Source organism: Lonchura striata, chromosome 1 (assembly GCF_050655825.1).
Source record: "Lonchura striata isolate lonStrDom1 chromosome 1, ASM5065582v1, whole genome shotgun sequence".
NCBI lineage: Eukaryota > Metazoa > Chordata > Aves > Passeriformes > Estrildidae > Lonchura > Lonchura striata.
The window spans coordinates 116,613,650-116,637,747 of NC_140703.1; the positions used below are offsets into that span (position 1 = coordinate 116,613,650).

At 42.0% G+C, this 24,098-nt stretch overlaps 2 protein-coding genes across 4 annotated transcripts in view; one reads left to right on the top strand and one right to left on the bottom strand.

Annotated features, from left to right (window-relative positions):
• Window positions 1–9,208, top strand: part of HLCS (holocarboxylase synthetase) — a 157,972-nt gene extending 148,764 nt beyond the window's left edge. The window contains exon 12 of the transcript XR_013339545.2: window positions 7,505–9,208. The gene's annotated coding sequence lies outside the window, so the exon portion shown is untranslated. The remainder of the gene's footprint in view (window positions 1–7,504) is intronic.
• The window catches only part of SIM2 (SIM bHLH transcription factor 2), a 61,422-nt gene that overhangs the window by 16,472 nt on the left and 20,852 nt on the right, over window positions 1–24,098 (bottom strand). For all 3 annotated transcript variants that reach the window (XM_077781706.2, XM_085587249.1, XM_085587245.1), the window contains 4 exons: window positions 19,812–19,920; window positions 11,397–11,482; window positions 7,580–7,779; window positions 3,424–3,530 (listed from right to left, as the gene is read on the bottom strand). In XM_077781706.2, coding sequence (XP_077637832.2) covers window positions 3,424–3,530; window positions 7,580–7,779; window positions 11,397–11,482; window positions 19,812–19,920 — 502 coding nt within the window. The remainder of the gene's footprint in view (window positions 1–3,423; window positions 3,531–7,579; window positions 7,780–11,396; window positions 11,483–19,811; window positions 19,921–24,098) is intronic.

Here is a 24,098-nt window from a genome sequence, read left to right on the forward strand (position 1 = left end):
ACAGGACTATTTTCTATTTTAAAAGGCTCCACCAGGCTCCCGGGTGTGTGGCTGGGAGTTCCCAGCCTGCACTGAAGGATACCAGCGCAAGAAATGGATTTCTTGGTTCCACACTGGCAGCAGGTCCTGGTTTAGCTGCCCTGGCATGCCATGGGCACGGCCCCTGGGCAAGGCACGGTGCCCAGCAAACTTCTTCTTTTTCTTTTTTTTTTTTTTTTTTTTTTTTTTTTTTTTTTACTTCTTAAATTCTGGTGCTGCTCTGCCACAAGGTTTGAGTGCTGACCCAACACCAGAGACGGTGGAACTGTCTCAAGCTACGTCAGGGAAGGTTTAGGTTGGATATTAGCAAAAAAAATTTCACTGAAAAAATAATAAAATACTGGAATTGTCTTCCTAGGGAGGTGGTGGAATCACCATCTCTGGATGTGTTTTAAAAAAGACTGGACTTGGTGCTATAGTCTAGTTGTGGTGTTAGGGCACAGGTTGGACTTGATGTTCTTAGAGGTCTCTTCCAACCTCATTATTCTGGGATTCTGTGAATTCTGTGATTCTGTGATTCTGTGATTCTGTGATTCTGTGATTCTGTGATTCTGTATTTTTCTATGAAATAACCCTACAAATGCATAGGGTGACTTCCAGGGAGCAGGAGAAGGGTTTGGTGGAGACACCAGCTGGGCCGAGGCACAGAGACCTGAACCCTGCTCAAGTTCCTGTGGGAAGAGCAGGGATGTTGCAACATGTGGGATGCCCAAAATCCCCTCACAATGGCACAGAAAAAGGGATTTCTCTGAGGGCACAAAGGTATTTTGTCTGTACTGGAACTCTGTCCTGTATTTTAGCGTGCAGGATCCTCGGGCAGGGCCTCCTTATTTGTGTGGCCACATTTCAGGGCAAACACTGTGTGTATGAAAGGGGCTCTAGAAATAAATAACACTGCTTCAAACACCACAAGTGTTTTCCTGCAGCTGGAAGCCAATCAAATGTTTCAAGCAGGAAACTCTCTTTGCTGCCAGCACACCTTAGGCAAATATTCACATCTACATTTCCCTCCTAGCCTGATGTTCTTGTTCTGTCCCTCCTAACTTGTTCCCCTCACTGTTTCCTTTGTTTTATTCCTTGAGCTGCCTCACTCTGAGTTCAGCTGCTTCAGGTCTTCAGTTTGGGATTTTTTTGCCTCTTAAAAAAAAGCAAGTGGTTATCCTAGTTTAGGTTTGCCTATATATTTTTTTCCCCTTAATACCCTTATTAGGTGTAAGATGTTTCTCTTTGGATTTCTGCATCAGGTGACACTTCATCATCAGATTGCTTTATAGAATGGTACAACAAACCTGCCAACCTTCCACTGTTCATGTTCCTGAGACATTTGCTGATGGATGCTGGGGGAGCTCTCACAGTGCTCCCCAGAGGGACTTTGTGCACTTCACATCTGGTTTAATAATTCCCATTACTTGGTATTCCAACCATGACCCTGCACTGTTCCCACTGCTGCCCAAGAATTACTCATTATTTTGTGCTTCTTGGGATTTATCTGCTTTCATAAATTCCTATGCATGGCTCGCATTTTTCTTCTGTTTTTAAAGTTTACAGTAATTTATCTTTAATCTACAGAGCTGCTTTTAGTATACTATTTGGCTGAGAGTTTTTTTTTTCCTTGTGGAAGGATGTGGTAGGTAATTCAGTGAACATGATTTGTCTCTTCATTTAAAACTCCAGTCGTACATGGATCAAACTGGCAGCCACAGAATTATCCATCCTGCTACTCTAAAGTGGAAAACTGTTTTCCAGAGGTGATTGTGGCTGTGGTGGCATCATCTCTTTGCTGGCTGATGAAGGTATTTCAAACAGTCTGGTGGAAATACTGAATTTATTCTGAACAGGTCAACAGTCACATCCACATGCAGGTGTCACCACCACAGAGAGGGTGTCCCTGACAGGATATTCCATGTGCCCTGGTCGTTCTTTTTTCCAGTTCTCAGCGGCCCAGAGTGTTCAATCATGTTTGGTAAATCTGAGCTCACTGTGAAGATCAGCTTTTCTTCCCCAGGTGTAGCACACCCTGCCACCGGCGGAATTCCGCACTTGCAATTTTGGCTTGGACTTGCCAAACACAGCTACAACCTCCTTGACATCCCAGATCCTCATCAGTAGCACACACTAAGAGAAGAAGGAAGCCTAAAGGAAGGATTTGACTCTGGCTGCTCCCAGCCTACAGGAGCAGTCTGGAAAAAAAATTCCCTGACATTGGTTTTTGGATGTCATCTTTGCCTCGTATGGGTTGCAGCAAACGGAGCCAAATCCAGAGTTCAGCCATTCCCTCAATTTGCTTTTCAAATTAATGTGCTACCGAATGAACTCCTTCCCAGATCCAGATGTTTGAAGATATGATTAGTGACTCTGTTGGAAGATGGGAAATTATTAAATGTGTCATTTTTTTCCTGACAATCCGTTCTCCGAACCTCATCCACATGCTACTAATGAATGTCCCTCCAAGGAGTTCTTGGGATTGCATTCCCCTCAAACACGGGATGATTATTACTAACATATTTCAGAGGAATGCAGAGCTGCTGCATAGTTTTTTTGTTTTAACAGCAGAGGCTAGTGAAGTTCAGATTTTCCCCTCTCATTTTCTTGCTCTTTTGATTTTCTTTTCCTTCAAGAGATCACCATCCAGAATCAATTCCAAATATTTAAAATAGCCTGGATCCCCTCAGCACAAAAATTGGCCAAATAAGTTGGTTTGGGTGTTGTTTCTTTTTTTCTTTTTGGAAGCCCCCAGCATATTGAGCTTTATTTACTCAATTAATGGTTTCCTTAAGTGATAGCCAAGAACTTTTGAAAATCTGTCTCCAGGCAAGATTTGGAAAGGATTTTTTTCTGCTTTCCAGCATGCTGCTTGTTGTCTGCAAAACTTCTCACTGTACTCAATGTATTCCATAAAATCCCAGAATGATTGGGGTCGGAAGGGACCTCAGAACCCCTCCAGTGCCACCATGGCAGGGACACCTCCCACTGTGCCAGGCTGCTCCAGCCCCAGTGTCCAACCTGGCCTTGGGCACTGCCAGGGATGCAGGGGCAGCCACAGCTGCTCTGGGCACCCTGTGCCAGGGTCTCCCCATCCTCCCAAGGAGGAATTTTTTCCTAATATCTGATCTAAACCTGTAATTTTTCAGTGTGAAGCCATTCCCTGTGTGCTGTCCCTCCATCCCTGGGAATTGTCTCTCTCCAGCTTTCCTGGGGCTCCTCCAGGCCCTGCCAGGCCACCCTGAGCTCAGCCCAAAGCTTCTCCTGTGCAGGTGAACAATCCCAGCTGTGCCAGCCTTTCCTGCCAGCAGAGCTGCTCCATCCCTCTGCTCATCCTGGAGCTTCCATGGACTCCCCCCAGCAGCTCCAGGTCCCTCCTGTGCCTCCAGCCCCGGTACTCACACAGGTGGTGAGCGTATCGCAGGTGGAAAACGTCACAGCCGTGGACGTGGTGGTAGAGGGTTTTTTCTATCAGATCCTGGGGTTCATATCCAGTTAATTCCGTGACCCTGGAAAAGGAAAAAAAAAAAAATCTGCAATAAACAAAATCTCCAGGAGTATTCCGTTTCATTGACCCAACATTTGATTGTGCCAACAAATCGGTGCCTGAAAGCTGCGGGATGAAATGTTAGTTTTGGAAACAGAAACCTCACCTTTACAAGAAAAGAAACCCTTTCAGCCCAGCCAAAGCAAGGTGCAGCTTTTCCCTGGTACACCCAGGCAGGAAAAAGAGCTCTTTTACTGATTTCCACCTTGGGCTTTTGCCACTGCCATGCAGGATCCTTTGCACAAGGTTCCACTCGAGGAGCTGCTCATGAAACAACAATAAAACCTCTCTTGTGGGCTGCTGACATATTTTCATTTGCTTTTGCCAAGCTACGAGTGCAGAAGGTGTGTTGGGCCACATGTGATCGTGGCCTGTGAATAAATCCAGGCTGGTGCCTAACAGGAGAAAAAAGCAGGAGCTTATTCCAGCTGAGAATGTGGGAAGACAAGGAGGTGTGAAGACCACAGGGTGAGGAAAGGAAAGCTAAGGCAAGACTTAAAAAAAAAAAAAAAAAAAAAAAAAAAAAAAAAAAATCCCAGAAACAGAAGAATGGAACGAATTCAAAACAGCAGCATCTCTGCAGATGTTCAAGAATCAAATTCAGAGGTCAGGCTTACACTGGGTCAGACCTGAAGAGTCAAACTTCATGTTTCAAATGGACTTTTTTAAAAATTTAGTTGAGGAAAAAACAATCCCTAAAGTACAATGTGCCACTCAGCCAAATTGTGGCTTGTTTACCCAGGCTTGGGGAGTGGTGGGGATTTGTGATGTCCTGAGCTTTCTTTGCCTAAAAAAGGGAGAGCAGTAAGGAATGTCCACATGAACAAGTGACACAGTCCCTCAGCAGGTGACAGTAGAACTGTCCCTGCTGAGGATCTGCTCCTGCAGCAGCAGAGGCATCTGCACGTTTTGATTGCAGGAGTTTTACCTGGCACTAGCCCTAGCCTAGACCTGTTGGAGTGTCCTAGGGTGCTCCTGGAGGCTGTCCTCTGCTGGAGCTCACCCTAGGTCGGGGGTGGCTCCGTGTGGTGGAAAAGTCTCTCCTCCAACCCGAGCTTCCAAAGAAAGGATCAGCAGTCTCTGTTGTTCAGTCTCAAGGCAGTTTTTTGCATGTTATCTAAAAGATTTTCTTCTGGGGCTGCTGTGGTTTGCTCACAGCTCAGGCAGAGGCACACACACACCCTGACATCCTCTCTGACTCCTTCTTCTTCTTCTAAATGTTTACAGTTTTCCCCAATGCCTATTACCTATATTAAATGGTGCCTTTCTACTCTAAACCAATCTGGGAGTGCCAACATCACCAAGAACATGGAGGTGAGGAAGGAGAAAGAGGGAGGACAGGGCAGACCCAAATCCCAAATCCATCTTAAAACCTCTGACCCCCATGGACAAAACCAAAACTCCCTGTACAGCACTCAAAAATTCTTCCCTCTACTTTGTGACTACTTCTACTATAATATCTAAATTTTTGTGACTTCTTGTTCTTCCTATAAGGTTGGTAACTCATTCCATGGCTCAAACTCAAAATCCCAGCTGTTTCCAGCTGCCTGCCAGGGTCTAGAATGCTTCTGACCTGGGCCTGGAACCTCCAAAAATGTCTGAGGGACATTTTGAGTTTCGACAGTCCTCCAGTTTAGATGGAAGGAATCCAGTTTAAATGCCCCAAGCTTCTTCATGCCATGAGCTGAGTGGGGATGGTCAGTACATGGACTTCCAAAGGATGTTCCTTCACCACTGGTGAGGATGCACAGCACAGAGATAACACAGGAGCGTCCACAGAAATAAGCAGGGGGTCCCAAGCAACTCCTGTCATTGTAGGATTGATGATAATGCACATTTTGATTAATTTTTTTTAATGTTATGACTATTGTGCATCTCCTGTACTCATACCCTGACTCCAACCAGCCCAGTGAGTCTCTCTAACCCCAGGGAGACTGAGGATGTTCTGCGTGAGAGGGCTGAGGACTTGAATTCTTCTGAAGGACAACATCAAAATGCCTTGAATAGATGCTTGTGCTCCTCCTCTGCACTCATCCCAAATCCTCACTGAAGCCAGTCAGGAGCACGAAATATTGGAGGAAGTTCCTGCTCAGGTTTCAATTCTCCCTCTGACTTCAGTGCACTTAAAAGCAGGGTGGCAGCTCCATCCTGCCCCTCTGGTGAGTACAGACACAGCTCCCCCAAACCCAGCCAAAGCACCACAGACACGAGCCAGGACCTCAGGGGTTTGTTTTCCCAAAGGTGCAGTCTCACTTGGAAGCTGGTGGCACAAAAAACCATAATTGACAGCTCCTAGGACACCCAAATTTTGAAAAAGCTTGGATCTGGAAATAAACTCAGATGTTTTAGCTCCTTAACATCAAATCAATCCCTCAAGCAGCCTGGGCTCTCCAGGTTGTGCTGTGCAGGTGACAGGATGCACAGAGCTCGCCCCTGGGATCAGTTCTGCTCTCCTGAGTTCTTCCAAGTATTTTTAAACCCCCAGCAGTGAATGCACCACAAAAATCAGAGTGAGCAGCTCACTTTGGAGGGATGTGACTGTCTTCTCCTTCCAGTGCCCTCAGTGAATGAACTCCTGTGTGGTTTATGTTGCTCAGGTGTCCAGAAAGGGATTTTGAGCTCCTCCTTCCCATGGTTTTCAGGACTGTTACGTCTCAAGATCCATCCCCTTGTATGGAAACCAGAACCAAGCCTGACACCAGTTTTTTTCTAACTCCTAATATGCCCCTGTTTTCAGCAAATACAGCTTGGTTTGCTCAGCTGGGAGAGCAAAAGGCTTTGGTGAAGCTGAATTCCCCTGCTCATCCCGTGTGTGGATGACACCCATCTGCTCCTTGGCAAACAGAGCTCTGCAGCAGCTCTGGGTCTATCCCCACTCCTGTCAACACCTCTGCTTGTTCTGTGGCCTTTGAAGACACTTCTGTCTCCAGGCAGTTCCTCCCAGGCACATCATTTCCTTTTCCCCACATGCAAGGACGTGTTGCTGAACCCCTCGTGCTCCTTTGTAGCCGCGGCACGAAGCGATACGCGTGCCAAAAAATGAGGAAGGGTTCCAGAAACAACGAGTTCTTTGTGTCCCAGCAGCTGATGGAGCCACTGTCTCCTGGGCTGAGCACGCAGAAAAGCCTCTTCTTGCATGGCTGACCTCCACTCCCTTGGGTACAGAGGTTTTCTCACACATTCACTGCGTGAATGTATTCCCTGCAAATCCAGCCCGCCAGGGAAACGGGGAATGTGGGACACACACGAAAGGATTTTTGAAGAATGATCAATACTTTGTGTATTTGGGATTTTCCTTTCAAGGTCTCCTGGACTGCACTGGACAAACTATTGTGTCCTACATGGTGCCTACTCCAAAACCAGAGAAATTAATTTCAGTTCTGATTCTGTGCTCATCCGAGCTCCATCAGCTGAAGTGGAGGCAGGGCTCTCCTTCCTCAGCTGTTTTTCCCAAATTTTGTTTAAGAATGTCCTGTTATCATGTGTAGTAGCCAATGGAATTAATTTCCATTCTAGAAACCCCATTATTAGTGTTGGTTTCATGGTTAAAGCATTACACTAAAAGACAGAACTCTCTTTCCTTACTGCTCTCCCAAAAACTTTCTGGATGACCCCAGCCAGTTGTTGATCTCAGTATTCCACTTTTGGGGTTGGGTTTTTTTGGTACATCCTCATTCCTTTTGCTGGCTTTATATGATAAAATTTTTGTCCTTTCAGGTAAAAAAAAAAAATTATCACTGCTCCTCAGACCAATCCTCCCAGCAAGAAGCTTTTAGCTGACCCCAAAAGTGTGGGCAACTCCAGGTTAAATTGGACAGGCTCTTATTTCTTGGCATTCCAGACAAAGTTTGGTCTATCCAGCTGCCTGAAAGCCTTTGGAGGCTCTGAGTTCCAGATCTGGTTTGGACTGCTGGTTTTTTGGTTTTTTTTTCACAGATGTTTTGAGCCGTTTGGAAGCCGTGGCACGTAAACACACGAACGCTCGACGCTGGAGATGAAAGAGCTGCTTACCTGGAATCGAGGAAAATCAGTTTTAAATCCAAGCTGGCTCTGAACATAAACATGTTGCTGTGGAGCTTGATCTCAGTGATTGCACTGGGAGGCAAAGATTGCCCCACGGCCACCAGCCCCACGATTTGGTAACAGGAGTCGTACAGGGACATATCCAGCATGTACTGGCGGATCTTCAAGTAGCCACTGCAGTGGATCACCTGGAAAAAGAGGAAAACACCCTCAGGATCTGATGGAAAAGCCCCAAATCTGCTGCCCACCCAGTCTCAATGAGCTTATAAAAACACATATCGTGTTTTTGTCTTCTTTTCTGCCTGGGTGAGGGTTGGGATTGAGAGCGCTCAAGATGGTATTTCATGTTCAGACCCAGATGTTAGTTCTTATTTCTATCACAGTCTTACAAGTCATGAGTTCTACAGAATTTCACTGAAAAGCTATAAAATGGCTCTGTATCTATCTCTACAAGGCCTTTTAAGGATAAACTGTCCAATTAAGAAATGACACGTCTCTATTGGACACAAAATGAGTTCACAGAAGCTTGGTAAGTTCAAAAGAGAAAAAGAGATAATTTTATTTCTGACCTCGCAATATATAGAATTCCAAAAGTGCCAGTGGATTGGAGAGTGAAATTGCCACCTCTCCATCCACACTGATCAAACCAAAATCCATCAATTCTCTCCTCCCACAAAGAATGCAAAACAATCATTATTTACACAGTGTGTGAGAACTCCAATAGAAATATATAAACATTATCAGAAGGCTAAAGAAGATTTATGAGAACTTTAAAACTTTCAAAAGAATTAGAAAAGAAAATGTTACACTTTTAAAAATCAGGGTAACATTGACATCTCAGTTATTTTCACTTTTAACCCAATACCCAACCACCCGTTCCCACAATGGGACTTTTTTATCCAATTGCACAAAACCACCCAAACCCATGGAGAAGGAGGTGAAGGAGAAGGAGCAGCCTCCACCCCAAAACCTCCATCTTGCTTTATATCTATTCCTGCACTCTAAACCCTTCAACTCTGAGTTTCCACCCTGTGCTATCACACACTTCCATTCCAACTCCACACCTGTAATCTCAGTTTTATTATTGAATTTTGGAAGCTTCTCCACGGCCTCAGGTCAGTGCAGTGTTCTCCTGGGGGTCAGTGCTGGCAGCACAGAAAGCCCAAAATTCTGAGTATCCCGGGTTCCAACAGACATACTCCCCCATGACATTAAAATCTGGGACATCTGTTGATTGCAGTTAATTTGTAAATAGAGATTAAGACTCAGTAAGTGCAGTTTTGTGTTTGCTGACAGCATGATTAATCCAGTAGTGAAGCACCTCCTCTCTGAGGGACTGCCTAATTGCTTTCTAATTAATACTTTAAGCTCCTTGATACAGATTTCTTGTAGATACAGCCAGAATTCCTGTCCATTTATTTAAAAAAATATCTGGAAGTTGCTTATTTTAAATGTCCATCTCTCTCGCACACACAGTCAAAGATGAATAAAGACATTTACATTTTAATGAGTTATTATTCTGATGTAAGTATAGGCACTTTAAAAAAGACACTTTAAGAACCCAGTGGGTATTGATCACAACAGCAATAAAAATTAACTGATGTTTATGCAAATGCACCAGAAAGGAGTTTTAAAGTTCTCTGCTCAAGATCAGAGGGTTTTGGTTTGGTTTTGGGTTTTTTTTTGACACGTGACCAAGCCCAAGGTCCTGAGCTCAGATTTCGGGATCCCTGGGTACAACTGCTGCTCACAGAGGTGATAATGACAGTGTTAGACTGTAAAAATTCAGTGTCAGCTAAAGGGGAGGGGGAAATGTAACCTGGGGCCTATTCCAGGCCAGAAGATTTATTTAGTGTGGTCCTGGTGTTCAGAAATCATCAGTGCCCCTGCCAGCTTTCTGGCCCAAGCAGCAGGAATATCACATCCCTTTGCTGAATTTCTCTGTTCGTTTCTCTTTTAACTGTGTTCTGTGGAAAGGAATTAATTTTCAGCGTATTTATTGCTCTAAACCACCTACCAAGCATCACCTGGAAATTGGCTCCTCCTGCTTAACCTTCCTCCTCTCCAATTTTTCAATTTTTAGCAAAAGCACAGTCAGATCTCTCAGCAGATCTCAATTCCCTCATCACTTGGCCCATGAGTTTTTTCTGTGCTTCAGCTAATGAGGTGATTTCTTAAAAATTAAGCCCTGACTTTAAGCACAGTCGCATGGAATAAATTTAGGGCAACATCTCTCTAGACGAGAGAAATCCTTTGATTTTTCACTGTGCAAACTTTTAATAGTGAGCCAGAGAAAGCGATGCCTCTGATTAGCAGTGATAATTGGGAATTAAAAAACCCCAAAACCCCCAAAGCCACGTGGAGATGCCACGATTGAAGCTCAGAGGAATCTGATTTCAGATTCAGCTTTGGGACAGGACCATTTTTGTGGGGAGCAGCTGAGCAAACAGGGCTCAGTGTCATGAAGAATTATCAGTGCCTACACTGCACATCTGAAAATAAAAAAATACTGCAAATCTGAAAATAGAAATTGCCTGCACATCTGAAAATTAAAAATACTGCATATCTGAAAATAAAACCTACCTGTAAAGATGAAAATAAGAGCTACTGCACAACTGAAAATTAAAACTGCCTGGACATATAATAAATAAAAACTACTGCACATCTGAAAATTAAAAATACTGCACATCTGAAAATAAAAGCTGCCTGTAAAGTTGAAAACTGTCTGTAAAGTTGAAAATAAAAACTACTGCAAATCTGAAAATAATAATTGCCTGTAAAGATGAAAATAAGAACTACTGCACATCTGAAAATAAAAACTGCCTGCATATCTGAAAATAAAAACTACTGCACATTTGAAAATAAGAACTACTGCACATCTGAAAATAAAAACTTCTGCACATCTGAAAATACAAACTTCTGCAAATCTGAAAATAAAAGCTACTGCAAGTCTGGAAATAAAATCTACTGCAAATCTGGAAAAAAAAAATCTGCCTGCACATCTGAAAATAAAAACTACTGCAAATCTTAAAATAAAATAAACTACTGCACATCTGAAAATCAAAACTACTCCAAATCTGGGAATAAAATCTGCCTGCAAATACGAAAATAAAAACTCCTCAAAGGACAGATGTTATTTTACCACTACAGTGGCTTCTTATTTCATGTCATAAATAAAAAAAATCATACAAACAGCAAGATTTACAAACGGACTTGGTGGTTTAGTACAGTTCCACCCTGAGGGGATGGCAGTGGTTGAGTTTTTTAGTGTTGAGGCCAAGGAGGTGCCTGGTGCAGCTGGGTGGGATGTGGCAAATATCCAAATTCCTGTGCCTGGGTTCCTGCCTCACCTGCCTCCTGTTCCATGGGGGAATAAAACCAAACTGTTTTATTCCTCTATAGAACAGGGGAAATATATATATATATATATATATATATATATATATATATATATATATATATATATATATATATATGTGTGTGTGTGTGTGTGTGTATATATATATATATATATATATATATATATATATATATATATATATATATGTAATAAACCAAACTGTGCTCTCCTGGTAGCTCCAGGGCTGGCTCAAATTAATTCCCAGGGACCAAGGTGAGGGTGTGTGCCACCAAGTTTAAATTTTAATTACTGAGGGCATTTGGGGCATTTTTCTGATTCTTCTCATCACAAACTTTGCTCTCAGCTACACATAAGTAAAAATAAACCCCAAACCAAACACCTAAATAAATAAACTTGCCAATTGTCAAGTATTTCAGGGGTGGAGAAGCAATTTATAAACATTACCTTGTAGCCACTGCAGGTCAGGCCTGCGTTCCTCTTGGCCAGGACGCACTTCATCCTCAGGAAGAAGGATCTCTCGATTTCATATTCTGAAAGCACAAAGCACATTTTGCTGCTGATTTATTCCTGAAGATCCCAAACCTGCCCACAACATTGCCTTTCCCAGAGGTGTTGATGTTTCAGCTTTGGGTAGAAGCAGAAATCAGCTGATGCCCGAGGTTTTAGCACAAACAGTGCCTTGGGCACTGCCAGGGTGTCATGGGGTGATGTTGTGATGTTGGTACCCAAAATTGTGGTTCTGTCCAGGGGCAGCCACAGCTTCACCTGTGCCAGGCCTGCCCACCCTCACAGGGAAGGATTTTTCCCCAACATCCCACCTAAACTTGGGGTTTTTCAGTGTGAAGCCATTCCCTGTGTGCTGTCCCTCCATCCCTGGAAATTGTCTCTCTCCAGCTTTCCTGGGGCTCCTCCAGGCCCTGCCAGGCCACCCTGAGCTCAGCCCAAAGCTTCTCCTGTGCAGCTGTGTGGGAACCCCGGCCTTATTCTGGGTTCCCATGTGGTGCTGAAATTCCTCCTCCAACCTGTGATTCCAAAGAAAAACTGCACAGCCTCTTGCTGTTCCATCTCAAGGCAGTTTATTGTGAGTTATCTAAAAGATTTTCTTCTCGGGCTGGGGCTGCTTGGTCAGCAGCCCAGGCAGAGGCACACACACACCCTGACATACTCTCTGACTGTGTCTTCTTCTTCTCTCCCCCCGCCCAGGGCTGCTGCTATCTTTTATATGGTACATTACGTGTTACATGTTTATAGTTTTCCCCCAATACCTATTACCTGTATTACAAAGTGCTTTTCTACTCTAAACCAATCTGTGAGTGCCAACATCACCAAGAACATGGAGGTGAGGAAGAAGAAGGAGGAAGGACAGGATCAGCCCACTTTCCTCCATCTTAGAACTTCTGACCCCCATGTACAAAGTGAAAACCCCCTGGACAGGTGCTAAAACCCCCCTGTACAATACTAAAAAAAACTCCCCTCTGTTTTGTAACTATTTTTACTATACTATCTAACCTTTTGTGACTGCTTGTTGCACCTCCAAAGTTGGTAACTCATTCCATGGCTCAAACTCAAAATCCCAGCTGTTTCCAGCTGCCTGCTGGGATCTAAAATGCTTCTGACCAAGGCCTGGAACCTCCAAAAATGTCTGAGGGACATTTTGAGTTCTGGCACAGGTGAACAATCCCAGCTGTGCCAGCCTTTCTTCCCCAGAGGAATATCCTAAAACTCATCCAGTGCCACCCCAGCCATGGCAGGGACAGCCTCCATTATCCCAGAGTGCTCCAACCTGGCCTTGGGCACTGCCAGGGATCCAGGGGAATCTGGGAATTCCATCCCAGCCCTGCCCACCCTGCCAGGGAACAATTCCCAATTCTCCATCTCCCACCTAACCCTGTCCTTTGTCAGTTTAAAACCATTCCCCCTTGCCCTCAGGAGAAGTTCCTCTCCAGCTCTCCTGGAGCCCCTCAGGCCCTGGAAAAGGCTCTGAGGTCTCCTGGAAGCTTCTCCCCTCCAGGCTGAGCAGGAAAAAGGACACCACAACTTCCATCCCTTCATTCGGAGCAAGGGTGACACCAAATTCCAAACCAAAAAAAAAAAAAGAGCTGCAGGGCTCATACAGAAGAGATGCCTGGAAAACCCACAATTTCAGGATAATCCTAGAAGGTGGGAATCCAGGATCAGCAAAAGGGACTTGCAAACGCCTCAGTTTTCCCTAGGAATGATTTGTTGTGGTAGAAAAGCAAAACCAGTTCTGCTCTCAGCCCATCCTGGAGTTCCAAACTTGCACAAACTGCCCAAATTTCCTCCCCATTTGGGCAGTTTGTTCTGTTTCGTGCCTGTGTTCAGAATCCTGGCAGTGCTGCAGAGGGGAAATTCTCCATTATCATTCCCATCATATCCAAACTCATCCATTTACTGACATTCCCCTAAATTCCCTTTTGCTCCTCCAAGTGAAGCTCCCGAAGTTTTCTTGGGGAAGGATCTCAGCAAAAAAGAAAATAACAAATTTTTACGCTCTGCTTTGGTAAATTTTACTGTTAATTACCAATGAAAAGAGATGTTTTAATGAGTTGTCAGCAATTTGGCCTCTTCTTCCACTTTTGCAAATCAAAATTTATAATTATAATTTGAAAACTAGAATTTCTAAAATGACTATTTCTATGTGTCTCAGATTTAAAGTAACCCTAACAAACAGTGGCAACAGGATCATATTAAGCCATCTCCTCTCAGTAATGGTTCTCCTGTAAAATACTTTTAAATTAATGACAATTAAAATACCTATCCATGCTGGTATTTTGCCTATGTACTACTAGAAAAATTCTTCATAAGCTCATGCAAAAAACATCTTGCCAGATGCAAATTTTTTCTACTCCCTTCTTTAAATATGAAATTTCTGCATATAGGGAAGTTGGAGGAAAATTCTGCACAGGGATTTGTTGCTTGGCTGAGGGAAACAGAGCCCTTAAAGCATCAAGTGGAGTGGGGAAAGGCTGACATAATGTATTCCACATTCTTCTGCAACTTCCAATAGGTTGTAACTCATCATTTCTGAATGATCCAGCTGTTAGCAGAAAACTGGGATAACTGCAGGAACTTCCACATTTCTCTCCCTGCTCTGGGGAATGTTAATAAACTGCTTTCAGCCCGCCACGCCTCGCCCTGCGAGTCAGCAAAATTTGGGAAGTTATGGATGCGTTTTAAAGCTTTCAAATCCCAGGAAAAGCATCTAAAAGCAATAAGAGACACACATTGTCTGCCTGCAAACACACGTGGAAGGGCAGCATTGATTAATTCCTTCTCCTGGTTAACCTGCAGTGCAAATATTTTTAATTTTCTTGTCTCGCTTGCAGCAGCTGCCAGGACAAGAGATGGATGGGTTGGGAAGTGTTGCTGCCCTGCTGTGTTGTGAAGTGGGAAAAAAAGATTTCTGCATCAACAGGGAGACAGAGCAGCAAGCCAGATGTTTTGGTTGGAATATTTGAGGCCTTAAGGTCCTGGTTGCTCATGGTCATCCCAGCCTGTGTTGGCATTCCATGGTTTTCCCTTCAAAGACCTCTCTGCTGGGAGCTGGATGTGATCAATAATCCTGGAGCAACCCCAGCACCCAGTCCCTGAAATCCAGCCCCAATTTCATCCTCCTCCAAAGCACTCATGACCCCTGGAGGGGGCGCTTGGTGGCATTGCATTGATGCCTCAGGTTTGAGATTTTCTATTTTTCACATTCTGTGCTGCTTTAGTGTGTGGGCCTGGGATTTGTATTATGGGATGCTGAGCTCTGTGCACAGAGCAGAGACAAAACAATTCCTGCTCCAGCTGGGCACCAAGGACAAATGATCCAAACCTCAGCCCAGGAGCACAAACAGCGTGGGCTGGAGAGAGAAAAACAAGCAGGGTGGGACTGATGGGCTGGAGCTGGAATGGGACAATGAACTCCAAGGTGCCAATGGAGCAGAACTGATCCCAGGGAGAGCCCCGGGAGCGCTCGTGCATTTTGGGACCATTTTGGGTCATTTGGGTGCAGCCCTGGCTGGGCTCTGGTGCTGCCCAAGGTGGATCCATGGAGGAGATCCTTGAATAAATCCCTGCTTTATTCTCTGCTCCAGCTCAGCCTTCCCAAGCCATCAGTGTCACAAACCCCTGCCAGCCTTGTCCCCTCACCATGCCAGAGCCAAAACTCTTTGCTGCTGAGCTCTGGCAGCTCGGGCTGGCCGGGATGTTTGGATTGAAGCTCTGTGTGAGGACAGGAAAGGTTCAAAGCCCTCAAGGCCTGCGGGAAGTTCTGGAGCTGCTGTCCATCCTCCTCCCCCCGAGTGCTGGGGCTGCTCTGGGTGCCAGCATAGAAGGAAGATCTAAAAGCTCTCAGAGAGTGCCCAAGGGAGGAACACGAGGATGGTGAAGGACCTGCAGGGGTCACACAAGGAGAGGACACCTGGAATGTGCAGCTGGAGCAGAGGAAGCTGAGGGGAAGTTCAGGGGCTGCAGCTCCAACCGAGGCCACCTCTGATCTGTGACCTGACAGGACCCAGGGAGCTCCTGGAGCTGCTGTTTAGGTTGGATTTTGGGAGAAAGTTCTTCCCCCAGAGGGTGCTGGGCACTGCCCAGGTGTAGACAGGCTTAGCAGCTGGTCTGCAGAGCAAACAACTAAGCTAGCAGCAGAAGAAATTAATAAAATATGAGTTTATCCATAGCAAAGAAAAAACCAAGGCTGTTAACATAGGAACTGATAAAATAAATGCACAAGGGATATTAGCTTAGTGAACAACATCCATGCCTTAATAATTTGCTGTAGACTCTTACCAATTAATTATTAACATTAATTACTTTATAGCAGTAAAATACAGCAAGCTTTTACTCTGTCCAATAAAGATAATGAGCTGTTTTAATATAACTAATAACTTAAGATCACGCTTTGTTAAGGGTATAAAACTTGAAAACACCTTGTAATAAAGTAATGTTGAGTTTTGTATTTTTTTCCTAGGGTCAGGGTTGTGATTAAATGTGTGAGATGGCATTTGGAATTTTTTGTTTGGATTTAGATGTTTATTCGTTTTTGTCTATATTACAGTTTGTAAGTTGTGAGTTTTACTGTGCTTCACACTGACAACCTACAAAATGGAGATTTTTTTCCTTTTCTATGAGGAATTTTAAGGATAAATTGTTTAATTAAGAAATGATACTTAGATTATTTTTACTTTTAACTTAATCAGCTACTTGTGGTCAGCAGTGGGGACTTTTTTATCCAATTACACAAAACCACCGAAACCCATGGAAAAGGAGGTGAAGGAGAAAATGAAGGAGGAGGAGGAGGAGGAAGAGGAGGAGTAGAACTAAGATTTTAGGTGTGGAGTTTGAATAGGAATTTAATAGAATACCACAGCGTAGAAAACTTAAAGTTTTAAAATATAGTAATATATATAAAAAAAAATAGAGGTTTGAGAGCAGAGACTAGTCCTTCTTCTTCACCTTCTTCTCCATAAATTTAAGTAGTATTGAGGAATTAAATAAAAAAGACCACATTGCAGACCACAAGTAATTAGTTATTGGGTTAAAAGTAAAAATCATTTAAATGTCATTTCTTAATTAGGCAGTTTATCCTTAAAAGACCTTGTAGAGAAAAAAAATACAGCTCCATTGTTAGTGTATTAAAGTAGTGTAAAACTCAGGGTTTGTAGGACAATAATATCAATAAAAACTAATAAATATCAAAGTGCAAACAAGGAAAACCATCTCATACATTTAATCCCAACCCTAAAAAAAAAATGTAAAAAAAAATTGCTATGAAATCCAAACTTCTGGAATCATGTGATTATTTGAATATTTCCCTGTCTTTTAGGGAAACAAATTAGCTGCACTCTGTGTTTGAAGCTGTGCCTTGTTCTACATGAAACATGAGGACAACCAGGGCAAACTTTAAAAATTAAAATATAATAATTTAAGTATTTTTAGGCTTTATAAATAATATGGGGTTTGTTTTTCCCAATACTGATTTATCTGAAGGAAAACAACGTGACAGTGGGGACTGTGTAAAGAAACACACTGTGTGCTTTTTTGCAAAGCAATAATTTGCATTTCCCTGAGAAATAAATAAAGAGGCGGCACCCAAATGTACAGAAACTCTAAAACCAGAAGTCAAAAATAATCTGTGCTCTGAGTTATTTAATCCCAGTATCAGAATATCACAAAGCACAGGTATTGTGGATATTTGTGATTTTTTTCCTCTCGAAACAGATCTTACCCAGCTACAGCTGCTGGACTAAAAATGGAGATAAATATCTGAGCTTTGGCTGAGGGAAACATCTTGAGCAAGGCAAGAACTGTGAGCCAAGCTGGAAATTTGGGGTATAAAAGTCTGTGTCTGCAGTGAAATATTGATTTTATGCCTAAGCAACACCCCAGATTGCAGAAATTTATAAGATAATACAGTTCTAAAAGGAAATTTTTGATTCCACCAAGTGACTTGATGATTCAGGCACGTTTAAAAAGATTTAAAAGAGAGAAAATCAAACTGAAGTGACAAAAAATGCTATTAAAATAGTCTGGTTTCCTCTTGTTTTTTGTTTTTATTTTTAATCAAGGTACTTTCACTTCACTGCTCTTTAAGTTATTTGTAGAACTCCATGTTTGACTTAAATATTGAAAATATCTACTCAGATACAGGCAGGAGTTGCCTCATTCCTGTCATTTATTCACTGGATTAAATAAAAAACTTGCTTTGGTTATTGCAGGCCAGGTAGTTTCAGGTTATACCCCAAGATTTTAATGGGGTAAATCCCATTAAAATGGGATTAATGGATAAATCCCTGCAGGAAAGGGAATTACTGGCACAGGGAAGACAACAGTAAATAAATATTTGTTGATTCCATGCATTTTAGAAAGATTTAGCTGTAGATTATGGATATTTTTATACACACTCTCCAGAACTGAGATAAAATATAATAATCCCTGAACAGAACAGAATTCCTTTATTTATCTCCTCCAGGGCTGGGAATCCAAAGGAGATGTTGTTGCTTTGAGGTTTTTAGCATTTAATTTCCTCTGCCACACAAAATTTGATACAAAACACACATAAATGGACCAAAATTGAAAATAATTTTCCTTATTCTGACCCTAAATTTCCTTATCCATGTAGGATGAGGCAAAAGAAGCTGCAGAGAATGAGGGATTGATCTGGGAAGAACGGGAAAATTATGGAATTAATTATTTGTTTTTGACACACAAATTAATCCCAGTCAGTTGCTCCTGGCTTTAAATCTGTAAAAATCTCCAGTAATGGATTGAAAAATGTTTAAATTTTAAGGAAAACAGGAGGATGCTGCCATTGCCAAGCCAGCAGGTATAAAAATATCTCACTACTAATTCTGGGTATCAGCAAACCTGCATGAAAACTCTTGGATTTCACAGAATTATTGAGGCTGGGAGAGACTTTAAAGATTATCCAGTCCCACCATGAAAATCACCTTTAAATCATTTATATCAGGGGTGTCTCCTCTGTTTTTCAGTAAGTTGGGAAAAGGGAGCAAAATGCTGATTTTTAAAAATATCAATATTTTTTAAAAAATTCTAACAGAGGGATGAACAAAATATGAAATAATCATATAGAGGAGTTTGAGAAAAATAAGAGTTACTTTTCTAAACCACCAAGGGAGGGTTTTTTTCCCTGACAATCTGTTTGGGGAGGGAGAAAAGAGAAGGAGGCTGAGATAATTCTTGCATTTCCAGCATTTGGAGCAGTCCAGGTGCTCCCAGGCACATCAACATTCCCTGAATTCCGAATTCTCAGTTCTGCCCTGATGGAATCACAGAGGCCAGAACCAAGCCCAGGCACCAAAACTGCAAAAAAAACCCCATAATAATCCTGAACAAAATTGTCACAAGAACCCAAAATTCCTCTTGTGTTTTAAGAGCTGTGCTTGGAAAAGTCTGACAAAAACTGGCAGCTTAAATCAATAAATCCAGATAAATCAATTATGAAATACAAGTGGGAGCTCCATTGTGGTGGAGCCAGACTGGTTCTGATCTTTGAAATTCAAAAGAATTGCCCCAAGGAAGCACAAACTAAAGAAATGAGAATATTTTTGTTGTTTCTGACACAGAAATTGCAACACTTGAGGTGACAGCTTCCCACACAAAGGGTGGGGTCAGTATTTCTGTGGGTGACTGCAGAAGGGGACATGATTTCCCACAAAAAGTCGCTTTTTAAATGAGATTTTCTAAACCCAAGGCCTTTACCAAACCCATTTCTGCTCTGCCTACAGTGGAGAATATTAACTCTGGGGTTTTTTTTTTGTCCAATTTTAATTAAACAGTTGTTTTAAAATATTTAAAATATTTTTCCATTTCACAATTAGCTGATGTTTTGTTAGTTTTTTCATTGTTCAGTTGAGTGTTCCTTATTCCCTGTAAGAACATAAAATCCTGGGTCAAGTTTTGAGTTCCTGGTGCTCCCTTATTTGGGCTTCAAACAGGAGAAATAGGAATAGGAATAGAAATAGAAATGGAAATGGAAATAGAAATAGAAATAGAAATGGAAATGGAAATGGAAATGGAAATGGAAATGGAAATGGAAGTGGAAGTGGAAGTGGAAGTGGAAATGGAAGTGGAAGTGGAAGTGGAAATGGAAATGGAAATAGAAAAATACAAAATTATAAAATAGAATTATGAATACTATAACTATAAATATAAGCACAAAATAGAAATATATAAGTGCAAAATCAATAAATATAAATATATATATAAATATAAATACGGGTTCATGGAATGCTTTGGGTTGCAATTTGTCACATTTTAGCCTGGAATTGTTGTTTGGTTTTTTTTTTTTTAATTATTTTTCCACTGTGCTTTAATGGCAGATCTCAGAAATACCTTGCAGGAGGTGAGGGTGAAGAGGCTGGTGGGCAGTGAGGACAGCAGTCATCTCATCGTGATCCGAGGGGTGGATGTACTCATAAATGCTGTTTCCAGTGAGCTCCACCTGGGAAAAAAACATGGAATAAAAGCAGCTGGATCCTTTTCTGCCCTCAAAACCTCCAGTTTTCAAACATGGGCTGGGTGTATCAAAAGCATCTTCCAAATCACAGCCATTAATCCCAATTAATTCTTTCCTCAGCAGTGATTGATGCCAGCGAGGTTTTTGTGGGAATTTCTGGTGTTGCACCAGAGACAGAAGAGCTCCTGTTAGGGCTGGGAACGAAGTGATAAATTAGAGCAGCTGGAGAAATGTTAAATTGCCACAAACGGGAGGAAAACTCGGAGCTGTAGAAATGCCTCTCAGGAAGGCAAATATTAAAATAAAAATGATGTTCCTCTGGGTTCCCAGAAACTCTCACCTGCTCTCACCCAATCCCTTTGTGTTTTCCCACCACCAGCAGGGCCAAAATGACTTTTTCTAAGGATAATTGAGAAACAGGGGTTTGGAAATGGTTTTTATGGGTTTATATCCTTGTTTTCTCTGCCTCTTGAGCTCTATTTTCTCTTATAGCCATTAATTCTAATATCACTGTTACAGACACAGGTCAAGTCTTAACTTCTTTTTTAGCCAAGGTCGGGATTAAATGTGTGAGAGGGAATTTCTTGTTGGGACTCAGGTGTTTGTCAGTTCTTGTCTCTGTCACAGCCTCACAAACCCTGAGTTCTGCAGCACTTCACTCCAGCAAACTCAAAATGGAGCCCATCTCTCTCTCTGCAAGGCCTTTTAAGGATCAACTGTCCAATTAAGAAATGACACCTCAATTATTTTCACTTTTAACCCAATACCCAACCACCCGTGCCCACAATGGGACTTTTTTATCCAATTGCACAAAACCACCCAAACCCATGGAGAAGGAGAAGAAGGAGAAGGAGAAGGAGAAGGAGAAGGAGAAGGAGAAGGAGAAGGAGAAGGAGAAGGAGAAGGAGAAGGAGAAGGAGAAGGAGAAGGAGAAGGAGAAGGAGAAGGAGAAGGAGAAGGAGAAGGAGAAGGAGAAGGAGAAGGAGAAGGAGAAGGAGCAGCCTCCACCCTAAAACCTCCATCTTGCTTTATATCTATTCCTGCATTCTAAACCTTCAACTCTGAGTTTCCACCCTGTGCTATCACACACTTCCATTCCAACTCCACACCTGTAATCTGTTTTATTGTTGAATTTTGGAAGCTTCTCCACGGCCTCAGGTCAGTGCAGTGTTCTCCTGGGGGTCAGTGCTGGCAGCACAGAAATTCCCAAATTCTCAGCAGCCAGGCTTCCAACAAACACACATACAAAGAACTCCACTTTTTTTTTTTTTCATTGAAAAATACTGATTACTACAAAAATGAAGGTACACAAATGGCCTCTGACAGAGCCCAAAATCAGATTTCCGTGGATTTTCACTGCTCTGAACAAGCACTCTCAGTGAAGATCTGCCTTAAATATTTGTGTGTTCCCTGTCCTGCCCTGAACTTTGCCTGCACACGATGTGTTCCTGCCTTTCCCACTGCTAACAGTGGCAAAAAAACCAAAAAGAGCCTCGTGCTCCCCATGTCCCCCCTGCCAGCTCAGCTTGCCACCCCCCAAACCCCCGAGAAAAGTCCTCAGAAATCTGGAGGAATGGATTTAAGGGAGAAACGGAGCTGAATTCCTTTATTTATCTCCTCCAAGTCTGGGAATCCAGAGGAGATGTTAGTGCTTTGAGGTTTTTAGCAATTAATTTCCTCTGCCACACAAAATTTGACACAAAATACACATAAACTGACAAAAATTGAAAATAATTTTCCTTATTCCGACCCTAAATTTTCTTTTCAATGTAGGATGAGGCAAAGGAAGCTTCAGAGAATGAAGAATCTATCTGGAAACAGAGCTGAATTCCTTTATTTATCTCCTCCAAGTCTAATCTAAAAGGAGATGTTGTCACTTTGATGTTTTTAATGGATTAATTACCTCTGCCACACAAAATTTGGCACAAAACACACATAAACGAACAAAAGCTGAAAATCATTTTCCTTATTCCAACCCTAAATTTTCTTATCAATGTAGGATGAGGCAAAGGAAGCTGCAGAGAATGAGGAATTGATCAGAGAAGATCAGGAAGGATTTTGGGATTATTTGCTTTTGACATAGAAATCAATCCCAGTCAGTTGCTCCTGGCTTTAAATTTGTAAGTATCTCCAAAAAACAAATTAAAAAAAAATATTTCAATGTTAAGGAAAACAGAAGGCTGCTGCCACGGCAGGGTTTGTCAATAGTTGTGAGCTGCCCCGGGCCCCCAGATCAGAGGTGCAGGAATTGAAGTAATTCTGAGCCAATCCTGCTCCTCTGCTCACATCCTCCGAGTTGCCTTTTCTTTGGAATAAATGAAGTTGTCTGCCCCCACAAAGCAATCCTTTTTTTTTTTTTCCTCCTTAAAATGTTCCTCATCCTTCCATTTTCTGCATTATTCATGGAATGTCCCTTCCCAGGGCTGTGCAAACTCACTTTTGTTGGGTTTTTTCTCCCCCCTAAGCATCTATTCCTCCTTTCCCCTTTCCAACAGCCCCTCCCTGCAAACACAAAAACATCAACACCGAGCTGATACTCTAACCAGAGAGAAAATTCACTGGGGGAGGGAAAGAAGGGGGGAAATAGAGGGAAAAAATAAGGAAAGGGGAGATGGAGAAGAGAAAGAAAGAGAAAGAGAGAAAATTAAAGAGAGGGGAAAGGAAAGGGAAAAGGAAAAGGAAAAAAAGGAAAAGGAAAAGGAAAAGGAAAAGGAAAAGGAAAAGGAAAAGGAAAAGGAAAAGGAAAAGGAAAAGGAAAAGGAAAAGGAAAAGGAAAAGGAAAAGGGAAAAGGAAAAGGAAAAGGGAAAAGGGAAAAGGGAAAAAAGGGAAAAGGGAAAAGGGAAAAGGGAAAAGGGAAAAAGGAAAAGGGAAAAAAGGGAAAAAAGGGAAAAAAGGGGAAAAAAAGGGAAAAAAGGGGAAAAAAAGGGAAAAAAGGGAAAAAAAAGGGAAAAAAGGGAAAAAAAGGGAAAAAGGGAAAAAAAGGAAAAAAGGGGAAAAAAAGGGAAAAAAGGGAAAAAAAATGGAAAAAATGGAAAAAAGGGGAAAAAAAGGGAAAAAAGGGAAAAAAGGGAAAAAAGGGGAAAAAAAGGGAAAAAAGGGAAAAGGAAAGGAAAGGAAAGGAAAGGAAAGGAAAGGAAAGGAAAGGAAAGGAAAGGAAAGGAAAGGAAAGGAAAGGAAAGGAAAGGAAAGGAAAGGAAAGGAAAGGAAAGGAAAGGAAAGGAAAGGAAAGGAAAGGAAAGGAAAGGAAAGGAAAGGAAAGGAAAGGAAAGGAAAGGAAAGGAAAGGAAAGGAAAGGAAAGGAAAGGAAAGGAAAGGAAAGGAAAGGAAAGGAAAGGAAAGGAAAGGAAAGGAAAGGAAAGGAAAGGAAAGGAAAGGAAAGGAAAGGAAAGGAAAGGAAAGGAAAGGAAAGGAAAGGAAAGGAAAGGAAAGGAAAGGAAGGAAAAAAGGAAATAAGAGAAAGAAGAAGATGGAATGAGGAAGGAGATTATTTCCATTGCTTCATGTATGTAATTTTCTCTAAAAGTTTTCCTTAAAAAACACTGGATGCTCCTTTTCAGGCCAGAAACAGGTGGGGGTTTGCTGCAGGAACACCCAACGTCCAATTTTTTGCCAGGGAAGAAGGAAAACACAAAATCTCCCCGTGAGTCATGCCTGGAATTTTTCTGGAATTTTTCTGTTTATTTATAATTACAAGGGGACAAGCATCCTGCAAATATCCATAGGTGTTTTCATAAACATCCTGATTACATTTAGAAAAATCTAAAAATTCTATTGGTGATGGACTTTTCATTTTCAGAACATGACAAAATTGCCAAGGATCATCACTCATAGCCCTCTTCTTGTTATTTTATCTTTGGTGAAGAGTGATTTTTTTTTTTTTCACTGACGGTTTTGCCCTTGGAATTAAAACATTTTTAGCAGACAATTTCCCTTAAAAAAAAAAAAAAAAGGAGAGAATGGGCTGTGTATAAATTCCCTAGAAATAAATAAATATTCCAATAAATATCCCTTCAATTTAGAGATTTTCTGACAGAAAAAAACCCAATCAAGCTGACCAAGTCCATCAGCTGCAGGTGATGTTTTCTCTTAAAAAGTGTCACTCGTGGATGGCTCTTGCTTTTCCCAAACTCATCACCTGTTTTAAAATCCTTCCTCATGGAAA